This window comes from Lissotriton helveticus, chromosome 11, assembly GCF_964261635.1.
Source record: "Lissotriton helveticus chromosome 11, aLisHel1.1, whole genome shotgun sequence".
Taxonomy (NCBI): domain Eukaryota; kingdom Metazoa; phylum Chordata; class Amphibia; order Caudata; family Salamandridae; genus Lissotriton; species Lissotriton helveticus.
In genome coordinates this window covers 1,066,337,188-1,066,362,042 of record NC_136072.1, presented here as the reverse complement: position 1 = coordinate 1,066,362,042, position 24,855 = coordinate 1,066,337,188, and the positions used below count along the sequence as shown (strand labels likewise).

The 24,855-nt window shown below is 51.1% G+C and overlaps 1 protein-coding gene across 4 annotated transcripts in view; it reads right to left on the bottom strand.

Annotated features, from left to right (window-relative positions):
* Positions 1 to 24,855, bottom strand: part of GTF2H3 (general transcription factor IIH subunit 3) — a 99,667-nt gene that overhangs the window by 45,584 nt on the left and 29,228 nt on the right. For all 4 annotated transcript variants that reach the window (XM_078667617.1, XM_078667618.1, XM_078667619.1 and 1 more), the window contains exon 3: positions 6,390 to 6,496. In XM_078667617.1, coding sequence (XP_078523743.1) covers positions 6,390 to 6,466 — 77 coding nt within the window. In that variant the 5' untranslated portion in view covers positions 6,467 to 6,496. The remainder of the gene's footprint in view (positions 1 to 6,389; positions 6,497 to 24,855) is intronic.

The window sequence follows — 24,855 nt, the reverse complement described above, 5'->3', positions numbered from 1 at the left end:
TTCTCCTTTAACCTAACTAATTCATTCAGTGGCTGGCGCTGGAACTAGGGGCGTGGGAGTTGATGTTGCACCCCCAGAAAACATCTCCCCATGTCTTTAGTGAGGTATGGTTTACTGGCCGCCCGCACTCATCGGTGACCTGACCTGACCTGGTCGGTCCGGTCGCTCCTCCTGCCGCGTGGCCACCCCTAGTGTGCCCGTACTCCTCCCGCTGCCGCCGCCGCTGCTGGGTCAAGACTGCCCCTGTCTTGGTTTGGCCCCTGTCCCCGACTGTCCCTGTGCCTGCCTGTTGTAAGTTGTTTTACGTTGCTGCCGTTTTTTCGTTTTGTAAATTGTACTGTTTTGCTGCCGTTCTCGTTTTCTCGTGTTGCCCTTAAGTTTGTCCCTTGTCCCTCGTTGTTCCCGGCCCCACCCCCGCTCCCTTCTGCATCCCCGCACGCTCCCCCCCCACTCGCCACCCCGCTCCCGCCTCCCAGCTGCTCCTCCCTCCCACTACAGTACATTAGGAGAGGCTCACGGGGCTAGGAGCTGTGACCTGACCTGACCTGGTCAGTCCAGTCGCTCCTCCTGCCGCGTGGCCACCCCGAGTGTGCCCGTTCTCCTCCTGCTGCCGCCGCCGCTGCTGGGTCAAGACTGCCCCTGTCTTGGTTTGGCCCCTGCCCCTGTGCCTGCCTGTTGTAAGTTGTTTTACGTTGCTGCCGTTTTTTCGTTTTGTAAATTGTACTGTTTTGCTGCCGTTCTCGTTTTCTCGTGTTGCCCTTAAGTTTGTCCCTTGTCCCTCGTTGTTCCCGGCCCCACCCCCGCTCCCTCCAGCATCCCCGCACGCTCCCCCCCACTCGCCACCCCGCTCCCGCCTCCCAGCTGCTCCTCCCTCGCCCCTCCCCCCCACTCTCCATTTATGGCAGAGTGCATGCGCACGCGCGAGCGCGCCGAAGGCGCGCCAAAGGTAAGCCCGTCTGCGCCTGGACCGCGCCCAGTGCCAGGACCCCTGGCCCCCACCGATGCAAGACGACCCGACAGACCTACGACGCCCTGCCCTCAACGCACTCAATGTCGGCCGGAAACCCACCTGCTGCCGGGCCGCCCCGAAATGCATTCACGGACCCTTCACCTGCAGAACCTGCAAGTTCACCTGCCTCCGAACCTGCACCGCACCCGCCAAGCCAAGCTCCAGCAACAACCTCAAGTGCATCCTGCTCAACACCCGCTCCGTCCACAGACACGCCGTGGAACTCTGGAACCTCCTCGACACAACATCACCAGACATCGCCTTCCTCACGGAAACCTGGATGAACGCCACATCAGCCCCCGACATCGCCATCGCCATCCCGGACGGGTACAAGATCATCAGGAGGGACCGCGTCAACCAGACCGGAGGAGGCATCGCCATCGTCCACAAGAACACCATCCGCATCACGACCGACTCCAACGACACCCTCGCCACCGCCGAGCACCTCCACTTTCACACCAGATTCACACCGACCCAAAGACGACCCTCAGAGGCACCCTTATCTACAGACCCCCGGGACCACGCACACAATTCAGCGAAGACATCACGGACTTCATCAGCCCACACGCCCTCCCCTCCGCCGACTACATCCTCCTAGAGGACCTCAACTTCCACCTGGAGAACAACAAGGATCGCAACACCGTCGCCCTGCTGGACAACCTCGCCAACCTCGGACTCAAGCAACTGGTCAACATCCCCACCCACTACGCCGGCCACACGCTTGATCCCCGTCTTCTCATCCAGCAAGCACATCACCTTCAGCCACTCCACCGGACTCCACTGGACCGACCACAGCTGCGTCCACTTCAGCTTCAGAAAACCCACAACCCACCACCACCCACAACAGGTTCCTCAGAGGAGCTGGAGCAAGATCACCGCCGACCAGCTCACCACCTCCCTCTGCCAGAACCCACCTGCCAGCACAACGGACCCCAACGAAGCAGCCCGCAACTTCACGCAGTGGCTGACCGCCTGCGCCGACGACCTCGCACCACTAAAGAACCCTCCCAGCAGACCCAGAAGCAAGAAGGTCCCCTGGTTCACCGACGAACTCAAGGACTCCAAGAAGACCAGCCGCACCCTCGAGAAAGCCTGGCGCCTCGACCAGACCACTGACAACATGACCGCCCTCAAACACGCCACCCGCAAGCACCACCAGCTCATCCGCACCACCAAGAAGAAATCACTGAAGGAGCAACTGGACAACAACGCCCACGACAGCAAGGAACTCTTCAGCATCGTCAAGGAGTTCTCCAACCCCAACACCGGCAACAACGACATCACTCCTTCACAAGATCTCTGCGACTCCCTCGCCTCGTTCTTCCACCGCAAGATTGCCGACATCCGCAACAGTTTCGGCACACCATCCACGCACCCAACCGTCGAACCAACGCACCCCACCGCCACCCTTCGCACCTGGACCACGGTGACCACCGAAGACACAGCCCGCACGATGAACACCATCCACTCCGGATCTCCAACCGACCCCTGCCCCCACCACGTCTTCAACAAGGCCGACTCCACCATCGCACCCCAACTCCGGGACGTCATCAACACCTCCTTCAACACCGCCACCTTCCCGGAGAGCTGGAAGCATGCCGAGCTCAGCGCCCTACTGAAGAAACTAACAGCGGACCCCACCGACCTCAAGAACTTCCGCCCCATCTCGCTCCTCCCTTTTCCTGCCAAAGTCATCGAGAAGATCGTCAACAGACAGCTTGCCGCCTTCCGCGAGACGAACGGATCCCTCGACCCCTCGCAGTCCGGGTTCAGAGCCAACCACAGCACCGAGGCCGCCCTCTTCGCAGCCACCGACGACATCCGAGCCCTGCTCGACAACGGGGAAACAGCGGCACTCATCCTCCTGGACCTCTCTGCAGCGTTCGACACTGTCTGCCACCGCACCCTAGTCCAACGCCTCAGCAACACCGGCATCCAAGACAAGGCACTGGAGTGGATCATCTCGTTCCTCGCCAGAAGAACACAGAGTCCGCCTCCCCCCCTTTCGCTCCGAGGCCACCGAAGTCATCTGTGGCGTCCCTCAAGGATCTTCACTCAGCCCCACCCTCTTCAACGTCTACATGAGACCTCTTGCTGCCATCGCACGCCAACACAACCTCAACATCATCTCCTACGCCGACGACACCCAGCTGATCCTCTCCCTCACCAGAGACCCCGACACCGCCAGAACCAGCCTACACGAAGGGATGAAAGACGTCGCCGAGTGGATGAAGAACAGCCACCTGAAACTGAACTCAGACAAGACGGAAGTCCTCATCCTGGGACCATCACCCTCCGCCTGGGACGACTCCTGGTGGCCCCCAGCCCTGGGCACCGCCCCCAAGCCAACAGACCACGCACGCAACCTGGGCTTCGTCCTGGACTCCTCCCTCTCGATGACCAGACAAGTCAACGCCGTATCCTCATCATGCTTCCACACCCTCCGCATGCTTCGCAAAATCTTCCGATGGATCCCGACCGAAACCAGGAAGACGGTCACCCAGGCCCTCGTCACCAGCCGACTGGACTACGGAAACACCCTCTACGCCGGAACCACAGCCAAGCTACAGAAAAGACTCCAACGCATCCAGAACGCCTCCGCCCGACTCATCCTGGACATCCCCGACGCAGCCACATCTCCGGCAACCTGAGGGACCTGCACTGGCTCCCCGTCAACAAGAGGATCACGTTCAGGCTCCTCACCCACGCACACAAGTCTCTCCACAGCCTGGGCCCCAAGTACCTCAACGACCGCCTGACCTTCTACACGCCCACCCGCCAGCTACGGTCTACCAGCCTCGTCCTCGCCGCCGTACCACGCACCCGAAGAGCCACCGCCGGAGGCAGATCCTTCTCCTACCTGGCGGCCTAGACATGGAACTCCCTCCCCATCCACCTTCGGCTGACCCAGGACCACCTCGCCTTCAGGAGACAACTCAAGACCTGGCTGTTCGAGCAGTAGCGGACCCCTTCCCCCAAGCGCCTTGAGACCCTTCCGGGTGAGTAGTGCGCTATACAAATATTATGATTGATTGAAAATATCAACTGCATTGAAACAATTGTTTGGTACAGCCACTTCAGCCTTGAACTCTTTACCTCCCAACCTTAAAACAGTGAATCCATTCTCTTCCATAAGCAGCTCAAGGATCATCATCTTCTCAGACAATACCTAGATTAAGTGCTATAAATCAGTCTCTGAAACGCATGCATAATTGCTGTAGAGTTCAAAGTTCTCTACTCCTCTTCCTATCTAAATATAAATCTTGACATGTTAAGATTGTTGGAATGAAATGAGCCCTCACAAGGGCTGGTTCAGGTGCGCTACATAAAAATCGATAACATTTCCTAGTCATAGCAAGGCAAAGGTGACAGTCAATTTATTAAGTAGCGGACTTGAATAGTAAAAAAACAATTCACAAGAGTTTCAACTTATCGAATCAAACGAAATTGTGGTGCTATGTTGACGGCAAGCATTGTCTAGGCCCGGGCAGAAGATCGGTTTTAGGCCTGTTGATGCAGATCATGCGGCACTGCAACCATGCTTGGCTGTGGGACATGCAGGCTCTAATCTACTGACAGTCTATCTGTGTGCCACGTTGTTCCAGGTAAAGCAGTGAAGTTGTGAAATACAATATAGATGTGTAAGCTGTCTACCTGTGAAAGTTGATGATCTGGATAAAGTGGCTGTGTACATATTGAAATGGGTTGGGGGCAAGGCACATCTTTTGTGTACTCTGCAGGGATTCGCTTGCGGTCATGTTAAAAAAAACAGGGTTTGATAGGTTAGCATGCATCTGTTTTGTTGTCTCATGAAATCGCCACAGTGAGAGAAGTCCTGTTACATTATATCCAGGTGAAGAAGAAAGACAATGTGAAGGTAATGAATTTAAAAACCCTGAATACAAAACCTCACACAGGCATGGCCAGATTTCAAATTTAAGAAACAGACAGATTGCAACCTAGGCACTGGGCCTTATTACCACCAAACAAGGGAGCAGATACTAGAGACCTGACACTATTAAAAACATTTTTGATAATGCATCTAGGTCCAAGAGGCAAGGCCGCGGGTATCCATAAAAGTCTTGGGAAGAATAAATGCAAGCATGGATGGAGATACCAAACACACTCTCTACAGACCGAGACCACAGAAAGAATGGAAAGTGTTATGGGGAGACATTCCAAGACACTTGAAAATGTTAACACCTACAGAAAAGACCTACAAACCACTCTTCCAATGGTACATGACTAATGAGAAACGTCATCGCATACACCCAGAGGTCCCACGCCTTTCCATGCTGGAGATGCAAGATAGAAACGAGAATGCTCAAAACTAACCTTGTACTTCAAAGAAACTCTTAGTCAAATCAAGGATGTACTGGGATTCGAGATCCTAGAAGATCCAGGATTAGGCTTTGTGTGATACTGGGGAAGAGACCAAGACAATTCATTTACCGCATACACCAACTTTCTTGCAAATGTAGGGCAGTAAATGTCCTAACTTCAATACACTGGACAAAGAGTGAACCTCCATACATTTCACAGTGGTTCCAGAAACTGTGACAATTTTGGGCTATGGAAAAATTAATACACAATCTCAGACAAGAAAAGACATACAGGAGAAAATGGGCATTACTACTATAATACTTACAAAGAACTGAAAATGTGCACTTGGTCCCAATACAATTAAGATCTTTGCAAATTATCTGAAGATCAGCACTGTTAAGATGTGGATTATGTTGGGAAAATTATTCTAAAGTAAAACCTTATAATGAAGGAGTGGTAGCTTGTTAAGGATGAATTTGCTTGCTCCCCGAGGAACCTTTTTAGCCACAGAGTACAGGAATATATCTGGGTTCTAACATGCAAAACAGTTTGATGTGGGTAGGGTGGGAGACAATGAGTACAAAATAAATGTAGGAGGTAAGTAAAGAAGTAATTTGTGCTTTACATATCCTTTAAAAAGTAATACAAAAGACAAAGATTAAAAGGCATGCTTATGCGTTAGTAGAAATACAAAGATAACGAGCAAACACAAGTTAGCGGAACACCAATTTCACCGGTTATTCTACTGCGATAAAAAGAACCATTACAAAACCACACAGAGGCACTGGTGTAATAAATAGATTATTCCTGGTCTGAATATCACACAAGGACACATGTATTGTGGACCTCTAAACTGCTATTCATTTGGAAGCATTAAAGGATGTGTAGAGGGACCAGAGAAACATCACAAAATGTTCAAGAAAGCGCCTATTTACAAGACTTAGTGTTCCTCACAAAGTGGTCTGTCCATTCTTTAGGGTCCTTCTCAATTCATGTCTATGGACTGCATTTCGAAAAATAGTAAAATACCAGACTATAGTTTCGTTTTAGATCATACCTTTCATTTGTGTGGCTGGCGATTATAGCAAGTTTGCTGCTGCGGCTCATAAATAGATGAGAATTTCCCATCACCATCACAGCATCGATGCAGTTTGATAAAGTAAACTGTAGAAACATGGAACAGGATGAATTTGGTCAGTGAAAAGAAAGATAAAATCATCTGCATTGCGATAAAATAATGAAGAGGCTATCTTGGTACCCTTTCAAGGTATTCCACACAAATAATCTCAAATTAAATCTATAAACTTATAAAATTCAGGTGAAAATAAATGAGGTCAAATAAAACATGTTAATAGGGACATAGAAAGTAGCAAATGTATATTCACACACAAGTAGTAAATAGTATTTTTATTTAACGCAGCAGAACAGGGGGAACATATCCTGAAATGCAATGCTCTCCAATTTTAGTTAGTTAGATGTTGCTTCTTTCAAAGTCGGTTCTCCGCTGTAGACTTTCATCTTATGCAGACAGTTTTGTTGATTTTAATTTGCTCTAGCTCATGTGTCCCTGAGACATTAACAATCAGTTTCTAGAAACCTTACTTCTAAAACACATATTGAGTTGCCATTAAATGTCACACCAGATATGAGCAATCAATGTCCACAGACAGGTAATCTAGGGTTTTGACCCACATTCCCAATCCAGCCTAACTTTTACATACTGTTAGCAGCCAAATGTAAATCTCTTGTCTGGTCATGCAACAGCGAAGCATCACCCTTGCCTACAGCATTCTTCCTTTCATTATGATTAGTGGGGCTTGGGCTGGACGCAGGATTGTGGGGAGAGAGGACATGAAAGGAATTTGAGGAGTGGGAGAATCAGCCACAGGGCGTGCGATTCCATGTAACGAAAACACAGATTTCAGTCCTAGCCTGTTAACAACTCACATACATTCAGGAAGTTGTGAATCAGTTCAGTTGAATTAATGGGCTGAAACTGTTTTGTTTTCGTAGTAGGCACAGTAATCCACCGAACTGGCTTACACTTCTATTTTCTATGTAAAAACATAGGGCCTGATTACGATGTAGGACGGAAAGCATTCCGACCGACTCAGTGTCGTAATGGTTTCCGACCAAATCGGATTGAGGGAGTTCGACCGTCTGATTACCATGTTTCCGAACACCGATCAGTCGGACTCCCATTGACTTCAATGGGAGCCTGTGTTCCGACTGACAGCACAGGCTCCCATTGAAACAAGCATTTACAATGCAATGGTCTCGGCATCATTAAAGGTAGAGCTATTGGCATTGCTCATGACAATTTTTTTTCCTTTAAATCATAAATAAATGGCATTGTCATTTACATTGTCAATACACACCACTCTGCACTCAACTGCACTCACCTGCACTGCACTCAACTGCACTCACCAGCACTGCACTGCACTCACCTGCACTCACCTGCACTGCACTCAACTGCACTCACCTGCACTGCACTGCACTCACCTGCACTGCACTGCACTCACCTGCACTGCACTGCACTCACCTGCACTGCACTCACCTGCACTGCACTGCACTCACCTGCACTCACCTGCACTGCACTCACCTGCACTGCACTGCATTCACCTGCACTGCACTCACCTGCACTGCACTGCACTCACCTGCACTGCACGCACTGCACTCGCCTGCACTGCACTCGCCTGCACTGCACTCGCCTGCACTGCACTGCACTCACCTGCACTGCACTGCACTCGCCTGCACTGCACTCACCTGCACTGCACTCACCTGCAATCCACTCACCTGCACTGCACTCACCTGCACTGCACTGCACTCACCTGCACTGCACTCACCTGCACTGCACTCACCTGCACTGCACTGCACTCACCTGCACTGCACTCACCTGCACTGCACTCACTTGCACTGCACTGCACTCACCTGCACTGCACTCACCTGCACTGCACTGCACTCACCTGCACTGCACTCACCTGCACTGCACTGCACCTGCACTGCACTCACCTGCACTGCACTGCACTCACCTGCACTGCACTCATCTGCACTCCACTCACCTGCACTGCACTGCACTCACCTGCACTGTACTGCACTCACCTGCACTGCACTGCACTCACCTGCACTGCACTCACCTGCACTGCACTGCACTCACCTGCACTGCACGCACTGCACTCGCCTGCACTGCACTCGCCTGCACTGCACTGCACTCACCTGCACTGCACTGCACTCGCCTGCACTGCACTCACCTGCACTGCACTGCACTCGCCTGCAATGCACTCACCTGCACTGCACTCGCCTGCACTGCACTCACCTGCACTGCACTGCACTCGCCTGCAATGCACTCACCTGCACTGCACTGCACTCACCTGCACTGCACTCACCTGCACTGCACTGCACTCACCTGCACTGCACTCACCTGCACTGCACTGCACTCACCTGCACTGCACTCACCTGCACTGCACTGCACTCACCTGCACTGCACGCACTGCACTCACCTGCACTGCACGCACTGCACTCACCTGCACTGCACTCACCTGCACTCTACTGCACTGCACTCACCTGCACTGCACTCACCTGCACTGCACTGCACTCACCTGCACTGCACTCACCTGCACTGCACTCACCTGCACTGCACTGCACTCACCTGCATTGCACTGCACACACCTGCACTGCACTCACCTGCACTGCACTCACCTGCACTGCACTCACCTGCACTGCACTACACTCACCTGCACTGCACTCACCTGCACTGCACTACACTCACCTGCACTGCACTACACTCACCTGCACTGCACTGCACTGCACTCACCTGCACTGCACTCACCTGCATTGCACTGCACTCACCTGCACTGCACTCACCTGCACTGCACTCACCTGCACTGCACTCACCTGCACTGCACTCACCTGCACTGCACTCACCTGCACTGCACTGCACTCACCTGCACTGCACTGCACTCACCTGCACTGCACTCACCTGCATTGCACTGCACTCACCTGCACTGCACACACCTGCACTGCACTCACCTGCACTGCACTCACCTGCACTGCACTGCACTCACCTGCACTGCACTCACCTGCACTGCACTGCACTCACCTGCACTGCACTCACCTGCACTGCACTGCACTCACCTGCACTGCACTCACCTGCACTGCACTCACCTGCACTGCACTCACCTGCACTGCACTCACCTGCACTGCACTCACCTGCACTGCACTCACCTGCACTGCACTCCACTGCACTCCACTCACCTGCACTGCACTCACCTGCACTGCACTGCACTCGCATGCACTCCACTGCACTGCACTCGCCTGCACTCACCTGCACTGCTCTGACCTGCACTGCACTCACCTGCACTGCACTGCACTCCACTCACCTGCACTGCACTGCACTCCACTCACCTGCACTGCACTCACCTGCACTGCACTGCACTCAGCTGCACTGCACTGCACTCTGCACTCACTACTCTGCACTCACTACTCTGCACTCACTACTCTGCACTCACTACTCTGCACTCACTACTCTGCACTCTGCACTCACTACTCTGCACTCACTACTCTGCACTCTCCACTCACTACTCTGCACTCTCCACTCACTACTCTGCACTCACTACTCACTACTCTGCACTCACTACTCACTACTCTGCACTCACTACTCACTACTCTGCTCTCACTACTCACTACTCTGCTCTCACTACTCACTACTCTGCACTCACTACTCACTACTCTGCACTCACTACTCACTACTCTGCACTTACTACTCACTACTCTGCACTCACTACTCTGCACTCACTACTCTGCACTCACTACTCTGCACTCACTACTCTGCACTCACTACTCTGCACTCACTACTCTGCACTCACTACTCTGCACTCACTACTCACTACTCTGCACTCACTACTCTGCACTCACTACTCTGCACTCACTACTCTGCACTCACTACTCACTACTCTGCACTCACTACTCACTACTCACTACTCTGCACTCACTACTCTGCACTTACTACTCACTACTCTGCACTCACTACTCTGCACTCACTACTCTGCACTTACTACTCACTACTCTGAACTCACTACTCTGCACTCACTACTCTGCACTCACTACTCTGCACTTACTACTCACTATTCTGCACTCACTACTCACTACTCTGCACTCACTACTCTGCACTCACTACTCTGCACTCACTACTCTGCACTCACTACTCACTACTCTGCACTCACTACTCTGCACTCACTACTCACTACTCTGCACTCACTACTCTGCACTCACTACTCACTACTCTGCACTCACTACTCACTACTCTGCACTCACTACTCACTACTCTGCACTCACTACTCACTACTCTGCACTCACTACTCACTACTCTGCACTCACTACTCTGCGCACTCACTACTCTGCGCACTCACTACTCTGCGCACTCACTACTCTGCACTCACTACTCTGCACTCACTACTCTGCACTCACTACTCTGCACTCACTACTCACTAATCTGCACTCACTACTCACTACTCTGCACTCACTACTCACTACTCTGCACTCACTACTCACTACTCTGCACTCACTACTCTGCACTCACTACTCTGCACTCACTACTCACTACTCTGCACTCACTACTCACTACTCTGCACTCACTACTCTGCACTCACTACTCTGCACTTACTACTCACTACTCTGAACTCACTACTCTGCACTCACTACTCTGCACTCACTACTCTGCACTTACTACTCACTATTCTGCACTCACTACTCACTACTCTGCACTCACTACTCTGCACTCACTACTCTGCACTCACTACTCTGCACTCACTACTCTGCACTCACTACTCACTACTCTGCACTCACTACTCTGCACTCACTACTCACTACTCTGCACTCACTACTCTGCACTCACTACTCACTACTCTGCACTCACTACTCACTACTCACTACTCTGCACTCACTACTCACTACTCTGCACTCACTACTCACTACTCTGCACTCACTACTCACTACTCTGCACTCACTACTCTGCGCACTCACTACTCTGCGCACTCACTACTCTGCACTCACTACTCTGCACTCACTACTCTGCACTCACTACTCTGCACTCACTACTCTGCACTCACTACTCACTACTCTGCACTCACTACTCACTACTCTGCACTCACTACTCACTACTCTGCACTCACTACTCACTACTCTGCACTCACTACTCTGCACTCACTACTCTGCACTCACTACTCACTACTCTGCACTCACTACTCTGCACTCACTACTCACTACTCTGCACTCACTACTCACTACTCTGCACTCACTACTCACTACTCTGCACTCACTACTCACTACTCTGCACTCACTACTCACTACTCTGCACTCTGCACTCACTACTCTGCACTCTGCACTCACTACTCTGCACTCACTACTCACTACTCTGCACTCCCTACTCTGCATTCTGCACTCACTACTCTGCACTCACTACTCACTACTCTGCACTCACTACTCTGCACTCACTACTCTGCACTCACTACTCTGCACTCACTACTCTGCACTCACTACTCTGCACTCACTACTCTGCACTCACTACTCTGCACTCACTACTCTGCACTCACTACTCTGCACTCTGCACTCACTACTCTGCACTCACTACTCTGCACTCACTACTCTGCACTCACTACTCACTACTCTGCACTCACTACTCTGCACTCACTACTCTGCACTCACTACTCTGCACTCACTACTCTGCACTCACTACTCTGCACTCACTACTCACTACTCTGCACTCTGCACTCACTACTCTGCACTCACTACTCACTACTCTGCACTCTGCACTCACTACTCTGCACTCACTACTCACTACTCTGCACTCTGCACTCACTACTCTGCACTCACTACTCTGCACTCACTACTCTGCACTCACTACTCACTACTCTGCACTCTGCACTCACTACTCTGCACTCACTACTCACTACTCTGCACTCTGCACTCACTACTCTGCACTCACTACTCTGCACTCACTACTCTGCGCTCACTACTCACTACTCTGCACTCCCTACTCTGCATTCTGCACTCACTACTCTGCACTCACTACTCTGCACTCACTACTCACTACTCTGCACTCACTACTCACTACTCTGCACTCACTACTCACTACTCTGCACTCACTACTCTGCACTCACTACTCTGCACTCACTACTCACTACTCTGCACTCTGCACTCACTACTCTGCACTCACTACTCACTACTCTGCACTCACTACTCACTACTCTGCACTCACTACTCACTACTCTGCACTCTGCACTCACTACTCTGCACTCACTACTCTGCATTCACTACTCACTACTCTGCACTCCCTACTCTGCATTCTGCACTCACTACTCTGCACTCACTACTCTGCACTCACTACTCTGCACTCACTACTCTGCACTCACTACTCTGCACTCACTACTCTGCACTCACTACTCTGCACTCACTACTCTGCACTCACTACTCACTACTCTGCACTCTGCACTCACTACTCTGCACTCACTACTCTGCACTCACTACTCACTACTCTGCACTCACTACTCTGCACTCACTACTCTGCACTCACTACTCTGCACTCACTACTCTGCACTCACTACTCTGCACTCACTACTCACTACTCTGCACTCTGCACTCACTACTCTGCACTCACTACTCACTACTCTGCACTCACTACTCACTACTCACTACTCTGCACTCACTACTCTGCACTTACTACTCACTACTCTGCACTCACTACTCTGCACTCACTACTCTGCACTTACTACTCACTACTCTGAACTCACTACTCTGCACTCACTACTCTGCACTCACTACTCTGCACTTACTACTCACTATTCTGCACTCACTACTCACTACTCTGCACTCACTACTCTGCACTCACTACTCTGCACTCACTACTCTGCACTCACTACTCACTACTCTGCACTCACTACTCTGCACTCACTACTCACTACTCTGCACTCACTACTCTGCACTCACTACTCACTACTCTGCACTCACTACTCACTACTCTGCACTCACTACTCACTACTCTGCACTCACTACTCACTACTCTGCACTCACTACTCACTACTCTGCACTCACTACTCTGCGCACTCACTACTCTGCGCACTCACTACTCTGCGCACTCACTACTCTGCACTCACTACTCTGCACTCACTACTCTGCACTCACTACTCTGCACTCACTACTCACTAATCTGCACTCACTACTCACTACTCTGCACTCACTACTCACTACTCTGCACTCACTACTCACTACTCTGCACTCACTACTCTGCACTCACTACTCTGCACTCACTACTCACTACTCTGCACTCACTACTCACTACTCTGCACTCACTACTCTGCACTCACTACTCTGCACTTACTACTCACTACTCTGAACTCACTACTCTGCACTCACTACTCTGCACTCACTACTCTGCACTTACTACTCACTATTCTGCACTCACTACTCACTACTCTGCACTCACTACTCTGCACTCACTACTCTGCACTCACTACTCTGCACTCACTACTCTGCACTCACTACTCACTACTCTGCACTCACTACTCTGCACTCACTACTCACTACTCTGCACTCACTACTCTGCACTCACTACTCACTACTCTGCACTCACTACTCACTACTCACTACTCTGCACTCACTACTCACTACTCTGCACTCACTACTCACTACTCTGCACTCACTACTCACTACTCTGCACTCACTACTCTGCGCACTCACTACTCTGCGCACTCACTACTCTGCACTCACTACTCTGCACTCACTACTCTGCACTCACTACTCTGCACTCACTACTCTGCACTCACTACTCACTACTCTGCACTCACTACTCACTACTCTGCACTCACTACTCACTACTCTGCACTCACTACTCACTACTCTGCACTCACTACTCTGCACTCACTACTCTGCACTCACTACTCACTACTCTGCACTCACTACTCTGCACTCACTACTCACTACTCTGCACTCACTACTCACTACTCTGCACTCACTACTCACTACTCTGCACTCACTACTCACTACTCTGCACTCACTACTCACTACTCTGCACTCTGCACTCACTACTCTGCACTCTGCACTCACTACTCTGCACTCACTACTCACTACTCTGCACTCCCTACTCTGCATTCTGCACTCACTACTCTGCACTCACTACTCACTACTCTGCACTCACTACTCTGCACTCACTACTCTGCACTCACTACTCTGCACTCACTACTCTGCACTCACTACTCTGCACTCACTACTCTGCACTCACTACTCTGCACTCACTACTCTGCACTCACTACTCTGCACTCTGCACTCACTACTCTGCACTCACTACTCTGCACTCACTACTCTGCACTCACTACTCACTACTCTGCACTCACTACTCTGCACTCACTACTCTGCACTCACTACTCTGCACTCACTACTCTGCACTCACTACTCTGCACTCACTACTCTGCACTCACTACTCACTACTCTGCACTCTGCACTCACTACTCTGCACTCACTACTCACTACTCTGCACTCTGCACTCACTACTCTGCACTCACTACTCACTACTCTGCACTCTGCACTCACTACTCTGCACTCACTACTCTGCACTCACTACTCTGCACTCACTACTCACTACTCTGCACTCTGCACTCACTACTCTGCACTCACTACTCACTACTCTGCACTCTGCACTCACTACTCTGCACTCACTACTCTGCACTCACTACTCTGCACTCACTACTCACTACTCTGCACTCCCTACTCTGCATTCTGCACTCACTACTCTGCACTCACTACTCTGCACTCACTACTCACTACTCTGCACTCACTACTCACTACTCTGCACTCACTACTCACTACTCTGCACTCACTACTCTGCACTCACTACTCTGCACTCACTACTCACTACTCTGCACTCTGCACTCACTACTCTGCACTCACTACTCACTACTCTGCACTCACTACTCACTACTCTGCACTCACTACTCACTACTCTGCACTCTGCACTCACTACTCTGCACTCACTACTCTGCATTCACTACTCACTACTCTGCACTCCCTACTCTGCATTCTGCACTCACTACTCTGCACTCACTACTCTGCACTCACTACTCTGCACTCACTACTCTGCACTCACTACTCTGCACTCACTACTCTGCACTCACTACTCTGCACTCACTACTCTGCACTCACTACTCACTACTCTGCACTCTGCACTCACTACTCTGCACTCACTACTCTGCACTCACTACTCACTACTCTGCACTCACTACTCTGCACTCACTACTCTGCACTCACTACTCTGCACTCACTACTCTGCACTCACTACTCTGCACTCACTACTCACTACTCTGCACTCTGCACTCACTACTCTGCACTCACTACTCACTACTCTGCACTCACTACTCACTACTCTGCACTCTGCACTCACTACTCTGCACTCACTACTCACTACTCTGCACTCACTACTCACTACTCACTACTCTGCACTCACTACTCTGCACTCACTACTCACTACTCTGCACTCACTACTCTGCACTCACTACTCACTACTCTGCACTCACTACTCACTACTCTGCACTCACTACTCACTACTCTGCACTCACTACTCACTACTCTGCACTCTGCACTCACTACTCTGCACTCACTACTCTGCACTCACTACTCTGCACTCACTACTCACTACTCTGCACTCCCTACTCTGCATTCTGCACTCACTACTCTGCACTCACTACTCTGCACTCACTACTCACTACTCTGCACTCACTACTCACTACTCTGCACTCACTACTCTGCACTCACTACTCTGCACTCACTACTCTGCACTCACTACTCTGCACTCACTACTCTGCACTCACTACTCACTACTCTGCACTCACTACTCTGCACTCACTACTCACTACTCACCACTCACTACTCACTACTCACTACTCTGCACTCACTACTCTGCACTCACTACTCACTACTCACTACTCTGCACTCACTACTCTGCACTCACTACTCTGCACTCACTACTCTGCACTCACTACTCTGCGCACTCACTACTCTGCGCACTCACTACTCTGCGCACTCACTACTCTGCGCACTCACTACTCTGCGCACTCACTACTCTGCACTCACTACTCACTACTCTGCACTCTGCACTCACTACTCTGCACTCACTACTCACTACTCTGCACTCACTACTCACTACTCTGCACTCTGCACTCACTACTCTGCACTCACTACTCACTACTCTGCACTCACTACTCACTACTCACTACTCTGCACTCACTACTCTGCACTCACTACTCACTACTCTGCACTCACTACTCTGCACTCACTACTCACTACTCTGCACTCACTACTCACTACTCTGCACTCACTACTCACTACTCTGCACTCACTACTCACTACTCTGCACTCTGCACTCACTACTCTGCACTCACTACTCTGCACTCACTACTCTGCACTCACTACTCACTACTCTGCACTCCCTACTCTGCATTCTGCACTCACTACTCTGCACTCACTACTCTGCACTCACTACTCACTACTCTGCACTCACTACTCACTACTCTGCACTCACTACTCTGCACTCACTACTCTGCACTCACTACTCTGCACTCACTACTCTGCACTCACTACTCTGCACTCACTACTCACTACTCTGCACTCACTACTCTGCACTCACTACTCACTACTCACCACTCACTACTCACTACTCACTACTCACTACTCTGCACTCACTACTCTGCACTCACTACTCACTACTCACTACTCTGCACTCACTACTCTGCACTCACTACTCTGCACTCACTACTCTGCACTCACTACTCTGCGCACTCACTACTCTGCGCACTCACTACTCTGCGCACTCACTACTCTGCGCACTCACTACTCTGCGCACTCACTACTCTGTGCACTCACTACTCTGCACTCACTACTCTGCACTCACTACTCACTACTCTGCACTCACTACTCACTACTCTGCACTCCCTACTCTGCATTCTGCACTCACTACTCTGCACTCACTACTCTGCACTCACTACTCTGCACTCACTACTCACTACTCTGCACTCACTACTCACTACTCTGCACTCACTACTCACTACTCTGCACTCACTACTCTGCACTCACTACTCACTACTCTGCACTCACTACTCACTACTCTGCACTCACTACTCACTACTCTGCACTCACTACTCACTACTCTGCACTCACTACTCTGCACTCACTACTCTGCACTCACTACTCTGCACTCACTACTCTGCACTCACTACTCTGCACTCACTACTCTGCACTCACTACTCTGCGCACTCACTACTCTGCGCACTCACTACTCTGCGCACTCACTACTCTGCGCACTCACTACTCTGCGCACTCACTACTCTGCGCACTCACTACTCTGCGCACTCACTACTCTGCACTCACTACTCTGCACTCACTACTCTGCACTCACTACTCTGCACTCACTACTCTGCACTCACTACTCTGCACTCACTACTCTGCACTCACTACTCTGCACACACTACTCTGCACACACTCACTCTGCACACTCACTCTGCACTCACTACTCTGCACTCTGCACACTCACTCTGCACTGTGCACACCACTGATATCATGGACTCTTCCACCACACTTTCTAAAACTCTATAGTCCGAAGCATAATAGGCACAGAACCAAAAGAAGGGTAGACATTGCTTAAAATAATCTTCTTGTATTTATGAGAAGCAAAAGCGAGACTGTGAAATGTGCTGAATATCAGTTTGTTATGAATCAACAGAGTGGAGTTAGAGAACCAAGAAATAGTAATTTGGAATCCGGGTTAAAAGGAGTAGTAATCACAAGCTGAGCATCAACGGGCGCGAAACAGCGTGGTGGGCGCGCAGGAGACGCAGCGTGAGCGTGCACATCAGCTGAAGATCGCCGGAGAAGATTCCGAGTCTGCCTGCTGCCCTGACTGACCCGCTGCGGAGGGAAAGAGCCCGGTGAGTGGGGGTAGAGGGGGGGCGGCAGAGAGGGAGTGGGCAGAGAGGGAGGGTGTGTGTGTGCGTGTGTGTGTGTGCGTGCGTGTGTCTGTCTGTGTCTGTGTGTGTCTGGTGTGTGCCTGCCTGCCTGCCTTTGTGTGTGCGCGTCCACAGACCCTGGTCGGCTCGTCCACCTCTCTGTAGTCCCTTGCTAGCTTACTAGGCGACAATAGTTCTCGTTGCCGAGACCTAAAAAGGGGGGGTTGCGGAACACCTTGCACCCTGTGGCGGGCACCCCATGGTGCCTGCCACATTGTGTATGGTTGGAAAGAGGGGTCCCATAGGTACCCCCACGGGCCCCAACTGGAGGCCTCCGGTTGAAGGGGGGCCTGCTACGGGCCCGCAAAGTCCGATTCCGACAGCCGATCCGTGTCAGACAAACCGATTCCGAACAGCTGTCCGAATCGGACATCATAAATCGCTCGAGCTGTACGAGTCTCGGAGTCTACGAATGCCGGTCGGAACCGATTCGGAATGACCTAATGGTTTCCTTTCCAACAGAGAACATAGTAAAACGCAGGTTCTGAATCAGATTCGGACAAACCGAATGCTGTTCGGAGCCTTTCTGACCGACATCGTAACCCGCCCCCCTAGTCACAGAATGTTGGAAAGTATGCTGGAATGTGATATGCTGGACTGGTGATCAGCTACTGGCTGTAGTGTGGCTGCTGGACTTCCTTTTGAAATGTATTGACAAAAGACCAAGATTAACTGCTTTTCCGTATATGAAGATAACATGTCTGTCAAGAGTAATCTTTTTTTTAAAACTTTTATTTAGTAGTACTTTTAAGTCTCACCTAAGCTGCACACGAGCAGTCTGTTGCCCACCCATTGCTTACCATAAGTTAGCTTCATTGTTTCATTATTGCTTCTTATTCGTCAGCTTCCATAGACTTTCCTTACTCTTTTTGTGCTTGTCCCTCCCCTGGAGCATGGAAGCATCATGTATGTCCTTCCACTGCTCATTTTAAGACGTTACTTTTTTCTTTTTGTTTAAGCACTCTATGAGTGTGTGTGGGTTTTCCAGCCATCTCACTTGTGTAATTCTATCTCCTTGATGTTCCGCTTTCTCACTTTTCCTCTGTTGCTGTTCTACTTGTCTTCCCGCCCACCTTCCCTTGCAGTTCTTGCTTTCCCACCACTTCCTTGTCCATTTGCTCTCCCCAGCCCCTCTGAAGTCCATGTGTTTCCCCAGTCCTGCCAGCCCACCCTCCATGGTCAGCTTACTGCCCCATACCCCCCTGCCCACCCTCCACTGTCTGCATGTTTCCTTAGCCCCTCCTGCCCACCCTACATTGTATTGAACCTCCCGTTCACCCTCCATTGTGAGTGTGCTACCCCCAGCCTTTCCACCTACCCTCCATTGCCCATGTACTGCCTCATACCCTCCTGTCCACCTTTTGTTGTTAGCTTGCTGACCCAACCCCTATTGTCAGGCTGTTACCCAAGCTATTCCTACCAACCCTCCGACAGCCTGCTTCCCCGCCCCTCCCACTCACCCTCCATTATCTGTGTGCCTCCAGATTCTCTTGTGTCCTCTCCCACTACTCTTGTCCTTTTCTCTCGCACTCCCTCTGCATTGCCTCGTCCACCAAATCACTTTCCTGTTGGCATTTTTTTTAAATAAAAAAAAACCTACTAGCGCTGGCTATGTCATACTGTGCATTTAAAACAAAAACAAATATTTTAACCATGCTATACAGCAGCCACGCCGCTCAACAGCATGTTTTATAATCATTGTCAAAGCCAATCGCTCTCACAGGCTAGACCTATAGGCTTTTCCATTGCTTATTTTTACATGTTATCAGCTCATGCCAGTAAACATATACTATTCTGTGCATCATAGAGATGATACACAATGTACATAACCCAGCAGAAGCAGCTAGTGCACACAGGCATTGTGCATTTTGTTGTGATATATTGCAATCATTTACCTTGTAGAGTCAAGATGCATTTGCAAGAGGCCACTCTCACCCAATACAAGTCTACTGTAGCGCGTCCCAACTATTCTCATTTATCTTGTTTCCCAGGTCATTGGTCTTGCACCTATTCGCCTCATTTGATCTACTATCATATCCACTCCTATGTATCTCCGGATTGGAGGCTCCTTGCATCTCTATGCCCCTGATTGGTTCCCGAGGGTTATCTCATCTACTTTTCATTCCCCAATGGTGATATACATGATGTCACTGCCTACACTAACAAATATCTGCCCAATAGGACCCACATAACTTCAGGTCTTGAGGTTCATGTGATCATTGAAACATTATGTGCCACTATTCTCATTACAATACACCAACTCCATTAGCTGTAGGTGCAGGATCCTTTACCCACCATACTGCTACCACTTATTTGGCCAACAGGAGAGCTACTGTGCAAAATCAGCTAGATTAGTAAGACTCTTACTTTGCCTAGTAGTGCTGCCAATGAACAAGTTACTTACCTTCGGTAACAATATATCTGTAAGAAACATTAGTTCGTTATAGATTCCTTACCTTAGAATTACCAGTGTCAGACTGGATCCGGAAAAATGTTCGCAGCATTACCTCTGTGAGTTGGAAGGTGGTGTCAGTCGGCTCCGCATTCGTCGTTGGCGTCGTGTCGCCGGGCTGATGTCGCGGCAGCTACTTTGACGCTGCCCTCGTGCGCTGACGTCAGTTCTGTACACAACTTTCCACACCAGAAACGCAGAGCCATGCAAGACACTGACCACTGAAGCACAAAACTCGGGCCCTGAAAGGATAACCTTAACCCTTGAAATCAGTTTGCAGAATGGGGAGAGATGAGTGGGGCGGTAAGGAATCTATAACTAACTAATGTTTCTTACAGATATATTGTTACCGAAGTTAAGTAACTTGTTCATCTGAAAGAAATATGTTGGTTATAGATTCCTTACCTTAGAATAGATACCCCTGCAATACCAAACCCAGAGGTGGGTCTGCAAACCAAGATCACACCAGGAAGTCCTGGAGAACAGAATGGCCAAAGAAGCCATCTCTCCGGACTTGACAGTCCACGCAGTAGTGCTTGGTGAATGTGTGCAGCGATGCCCACGTAGCTGCCTGACAAATATCATTCAGAGGAACGCCTCGTCCCAGAGCAGTAGTTGCTGTCGTTGCCCTGGTTGAATGGGCGCGCAGCCCCACTGGAGGCTCCTGCTTTGCCGGAGAATAGCAGGCTTTGATACACCAAGCGGAGATAGTCCGCTTGTGTACGGCCTGCTCTTTCTTGGCACTCATGTACCCAACAAAGAGCGGGTCATCCACCCGGAACTTTTCTGTGGGATACGTATAAAAGGAAAGCACACGTTATGGGTGCAGACGGTGGAGCCGCTCTTCCTCCTTCGAAGGATGCGGAGGCAGAAAGAAGGTGGGCACAGTGATGGTCTGCCCGATGTGGAAGGCAGAGACAACCTTGGGCAGGAAGGGTGGACAGGTCCTAAGGACAACTTTGTCCGGATGTACAGACAGAAAAGGAGGCTTTGAAGAAAGCGCCTGGAGCTCACTCACTGGTCTGGCAGACGTGAGAGCCACCAGGAAAGCAGTTTTGAGTGTTAAGAGCCTCAAAGGACAGTTGTGAAGCGGCTCAAAGGGAGCCCGCATTAAATAAGTTAGAACCAGGTTCAAGTCCACTGAGGCATAATGAAAGGAATAGGATGAAAGAGATGAGTTATGCTTGCAAGAAGCGATTTACAACCGGCGACTTAAAAAGAAAAGGCTAATCTGTAAGCCGAAGAAAAGCAGAGATGGCTGAGAGATAGCCCTTGATAACGCCCAGAGCAGAGCCCTGTCGGGCCAAAGAAAGAAGGAACATGAGAACCTCAGAAAGAGGGGCAGAAAGGGGATTCACAGTCTTTGCTGTGCACCATGCCACCAATTTGTTCCACCGACAGGCGTATACCAGTTTAGTGGAGGGACGCCTGGCTGCCAAGATTACATTGCAGACTTCGGGAGGCAAGTCGAATGAAGTCAATTGCTGCCGCTCAATCTCCACGCAAGGAGGTCGAGGCTGGACAGGTACAGGTGGAGGACCGTCCCCTGCTGCTGCGACAGAAGATCCTCCCGAAGAGGCAGATGGGTCGGAGGATCGATGGCCATGTTGAGCAGCTCTGGATACCAGACACTTCGTGCCCAATCTGGAGCCACCAGGATGTCTTGGGCCCGGTCGCGCCTGATCTTCTTCAGCACTCTGGATAAAAGTGGTATAGACGGAAAGGCGTACAACAGACTGCAACTCCACTCGCAACGAAAAGCGTCGCCGAGCGAATGCCGCCTTGGAAATTCCAACGTGCAGAATTGCTGACATTGCGCATTCTCTTTGGTGGCGAATAGATCGAATCAAGGCACTCCCCAATGTTGAAAGAGACCCTGCACCACCTCTGAGTGAAGACGCCATTCGTGATCCATCAGGCACCTGCGGCTGAGTTTGTCAGCCCTGGAATTCAGGGAACCCACTATGTAATGAACCACCAGGAATATGCCCTGTTGTTCCAGCCATGTCCAGAGGCGGAGGGCCTCCTGACATAGGGTCCACAAAACCACCCTGACCTGTTTGTTGCAGTACCACATGGCGCCTCTCCCATGTGGCCGCCCCATCCCAGAAGTAATGCGTCCGTCACCATGGCGCATTCTGGTTGGGGAAGGGAGAGGGATCTGCCATTGACCCAATCCTGGTTTGTGAGCCATCACTGCAGTTGTCGCGCAGTGCCCTCCGAGATCTGAGCGCAATTGGACAGATTCCCCTGACGCTGCGCCCACTGGAACTTCAGGTCCCGCTGTGGAGTCCACATATGCCACCTGGCATGATCTACCAGCAGGATGCAGGAGGCTATGAGGCTCAGCAGCCTAAGGGTCATTCTGACCGAAACCCAGGATAAGGGCTGAAGGATCAAAATCATAGCCCGAATATCCCAGACTCGCTGATCGGGAGGATAGACCCGAAACCGTGTTGTGTCCAGAACCGCACCGATGAAGAGGAGCTTCTGAGAGGGACTCAGGTGTGACTTCGGTACACTGATGGAGAACCGCAGCGAATGCAGGAGGTCGGCCGTAGTCTGGAGGTGAGAGATGCCTGCCTGGGGCAAGCCCGCCTTCAACAACCAGTCGTCGAGATGGGGGAAGACTCAAATCCCTGATCTGCACAGATGAGCTGCAACCACCGCCATAACTTTCGTGAATAACCGAGGGGCGCTGGTAAGGCCAAAGGGGAGCACAGTGAACTGAAAATGCTTGTGGCCTACCGTGAACCTCAGGTACGCCGGTGGGCCGGCAGAACGGGGATGTGAAAATAGGCGTCCTGCAAGTCCAGCGCTACCATCCAGTCTTGCGGGTCGAGGGCAGACCTGAGCAAGCGTCAACATCTTGAACTTCTCCTTCCGGAGGAAAAGGTTGACGTTCCTGAGATCCAAGATAGGACGCAGGCCCTTGTCCTTCTTGGGAACCAGAAAGGGGTGGGAATAACAACCACAACCTACTTCTGGGACAGTAACACGCTTGATGGCTCCCTTGGCCAAGAGAGCCGTAATTTCCTGCTGAGGAAGGGCCAGGTGATCCTCCGACATGCAGTGGTATTGCGTTGGCATGGCTGGAGGTGTAGCCTCGAAGAGGAGGGAGTAGCCCCTTCGAACTATCTGCAAAACCCACCTGTCCGACGGGATGGTGCGCCAGTGGGGGAGGTGATGGCAAATCCTGCCGCCCACTGGCGTTTGATGGGCCTGAAATGTCAAACTAGGAAGGTTTGGAGGCTGCTGCAGAGGGGGGGTGTTGGTGGACTGGCCCACCCGCTGGCCCCTGGAACCACAAAGGGTTGTTCCCACGTCCCCAGCCACCAGAATGTTGGATAACTTGCTGCGGTTTGTGGCTCTGGGTGGGACGTAGCAGGACACCTCTTCTGTAGCCACGAAAGGAGCGAAAAGCGGACTGCGCGGGGTGACTGAGTCCTTGAAACGCTCTAAAGCGTTGTCCACTTAGTTGCAGAAAAGGCGATGGCCATCAAAGGGCATGTCCATGAGGGTATTCTGGACATCCCCAGAAAAGCAAGTGGATCTCATTCAGGCGCAGCGTTGAAGAGCTGCTGATGTAGAAATCGTTCTACTCAGAAAGTTGGCAGTAACTAGCCCACAACGGATGGTAAACTTGGCCGCATGCCTCCCGGCAGCAATAGCCTGGGAGAGCACTGTCCGGGCCTCCTTCGGAGACTAAGGCAGCACCTGCGCAACCAAGTCCCACACAGAGTGGGAATAAAGGCCCAATAGGGCATGCAGTGTTTACCGACCGCAGTCCCAAGCTGGCGGAAGAGAAAATCTTCTTTTCAAGATGATCCAGCTTCTTGGATTCCTTTCCGGTGGAGCGGTAGGGAATGTGCTTTTGGAAGTAGAGGCTTGGACCACCAAGCTCTCAGGGGTGGGGCTTTGGGAAAGGAAAGTGGGGTCGCCCGGAGCCAGGCAGTGGCGTCAGAAATCATCATATCCACATGAGCCCCTGTGTTGGGCCTGGACCAGGTGCCCAAAAGTACATC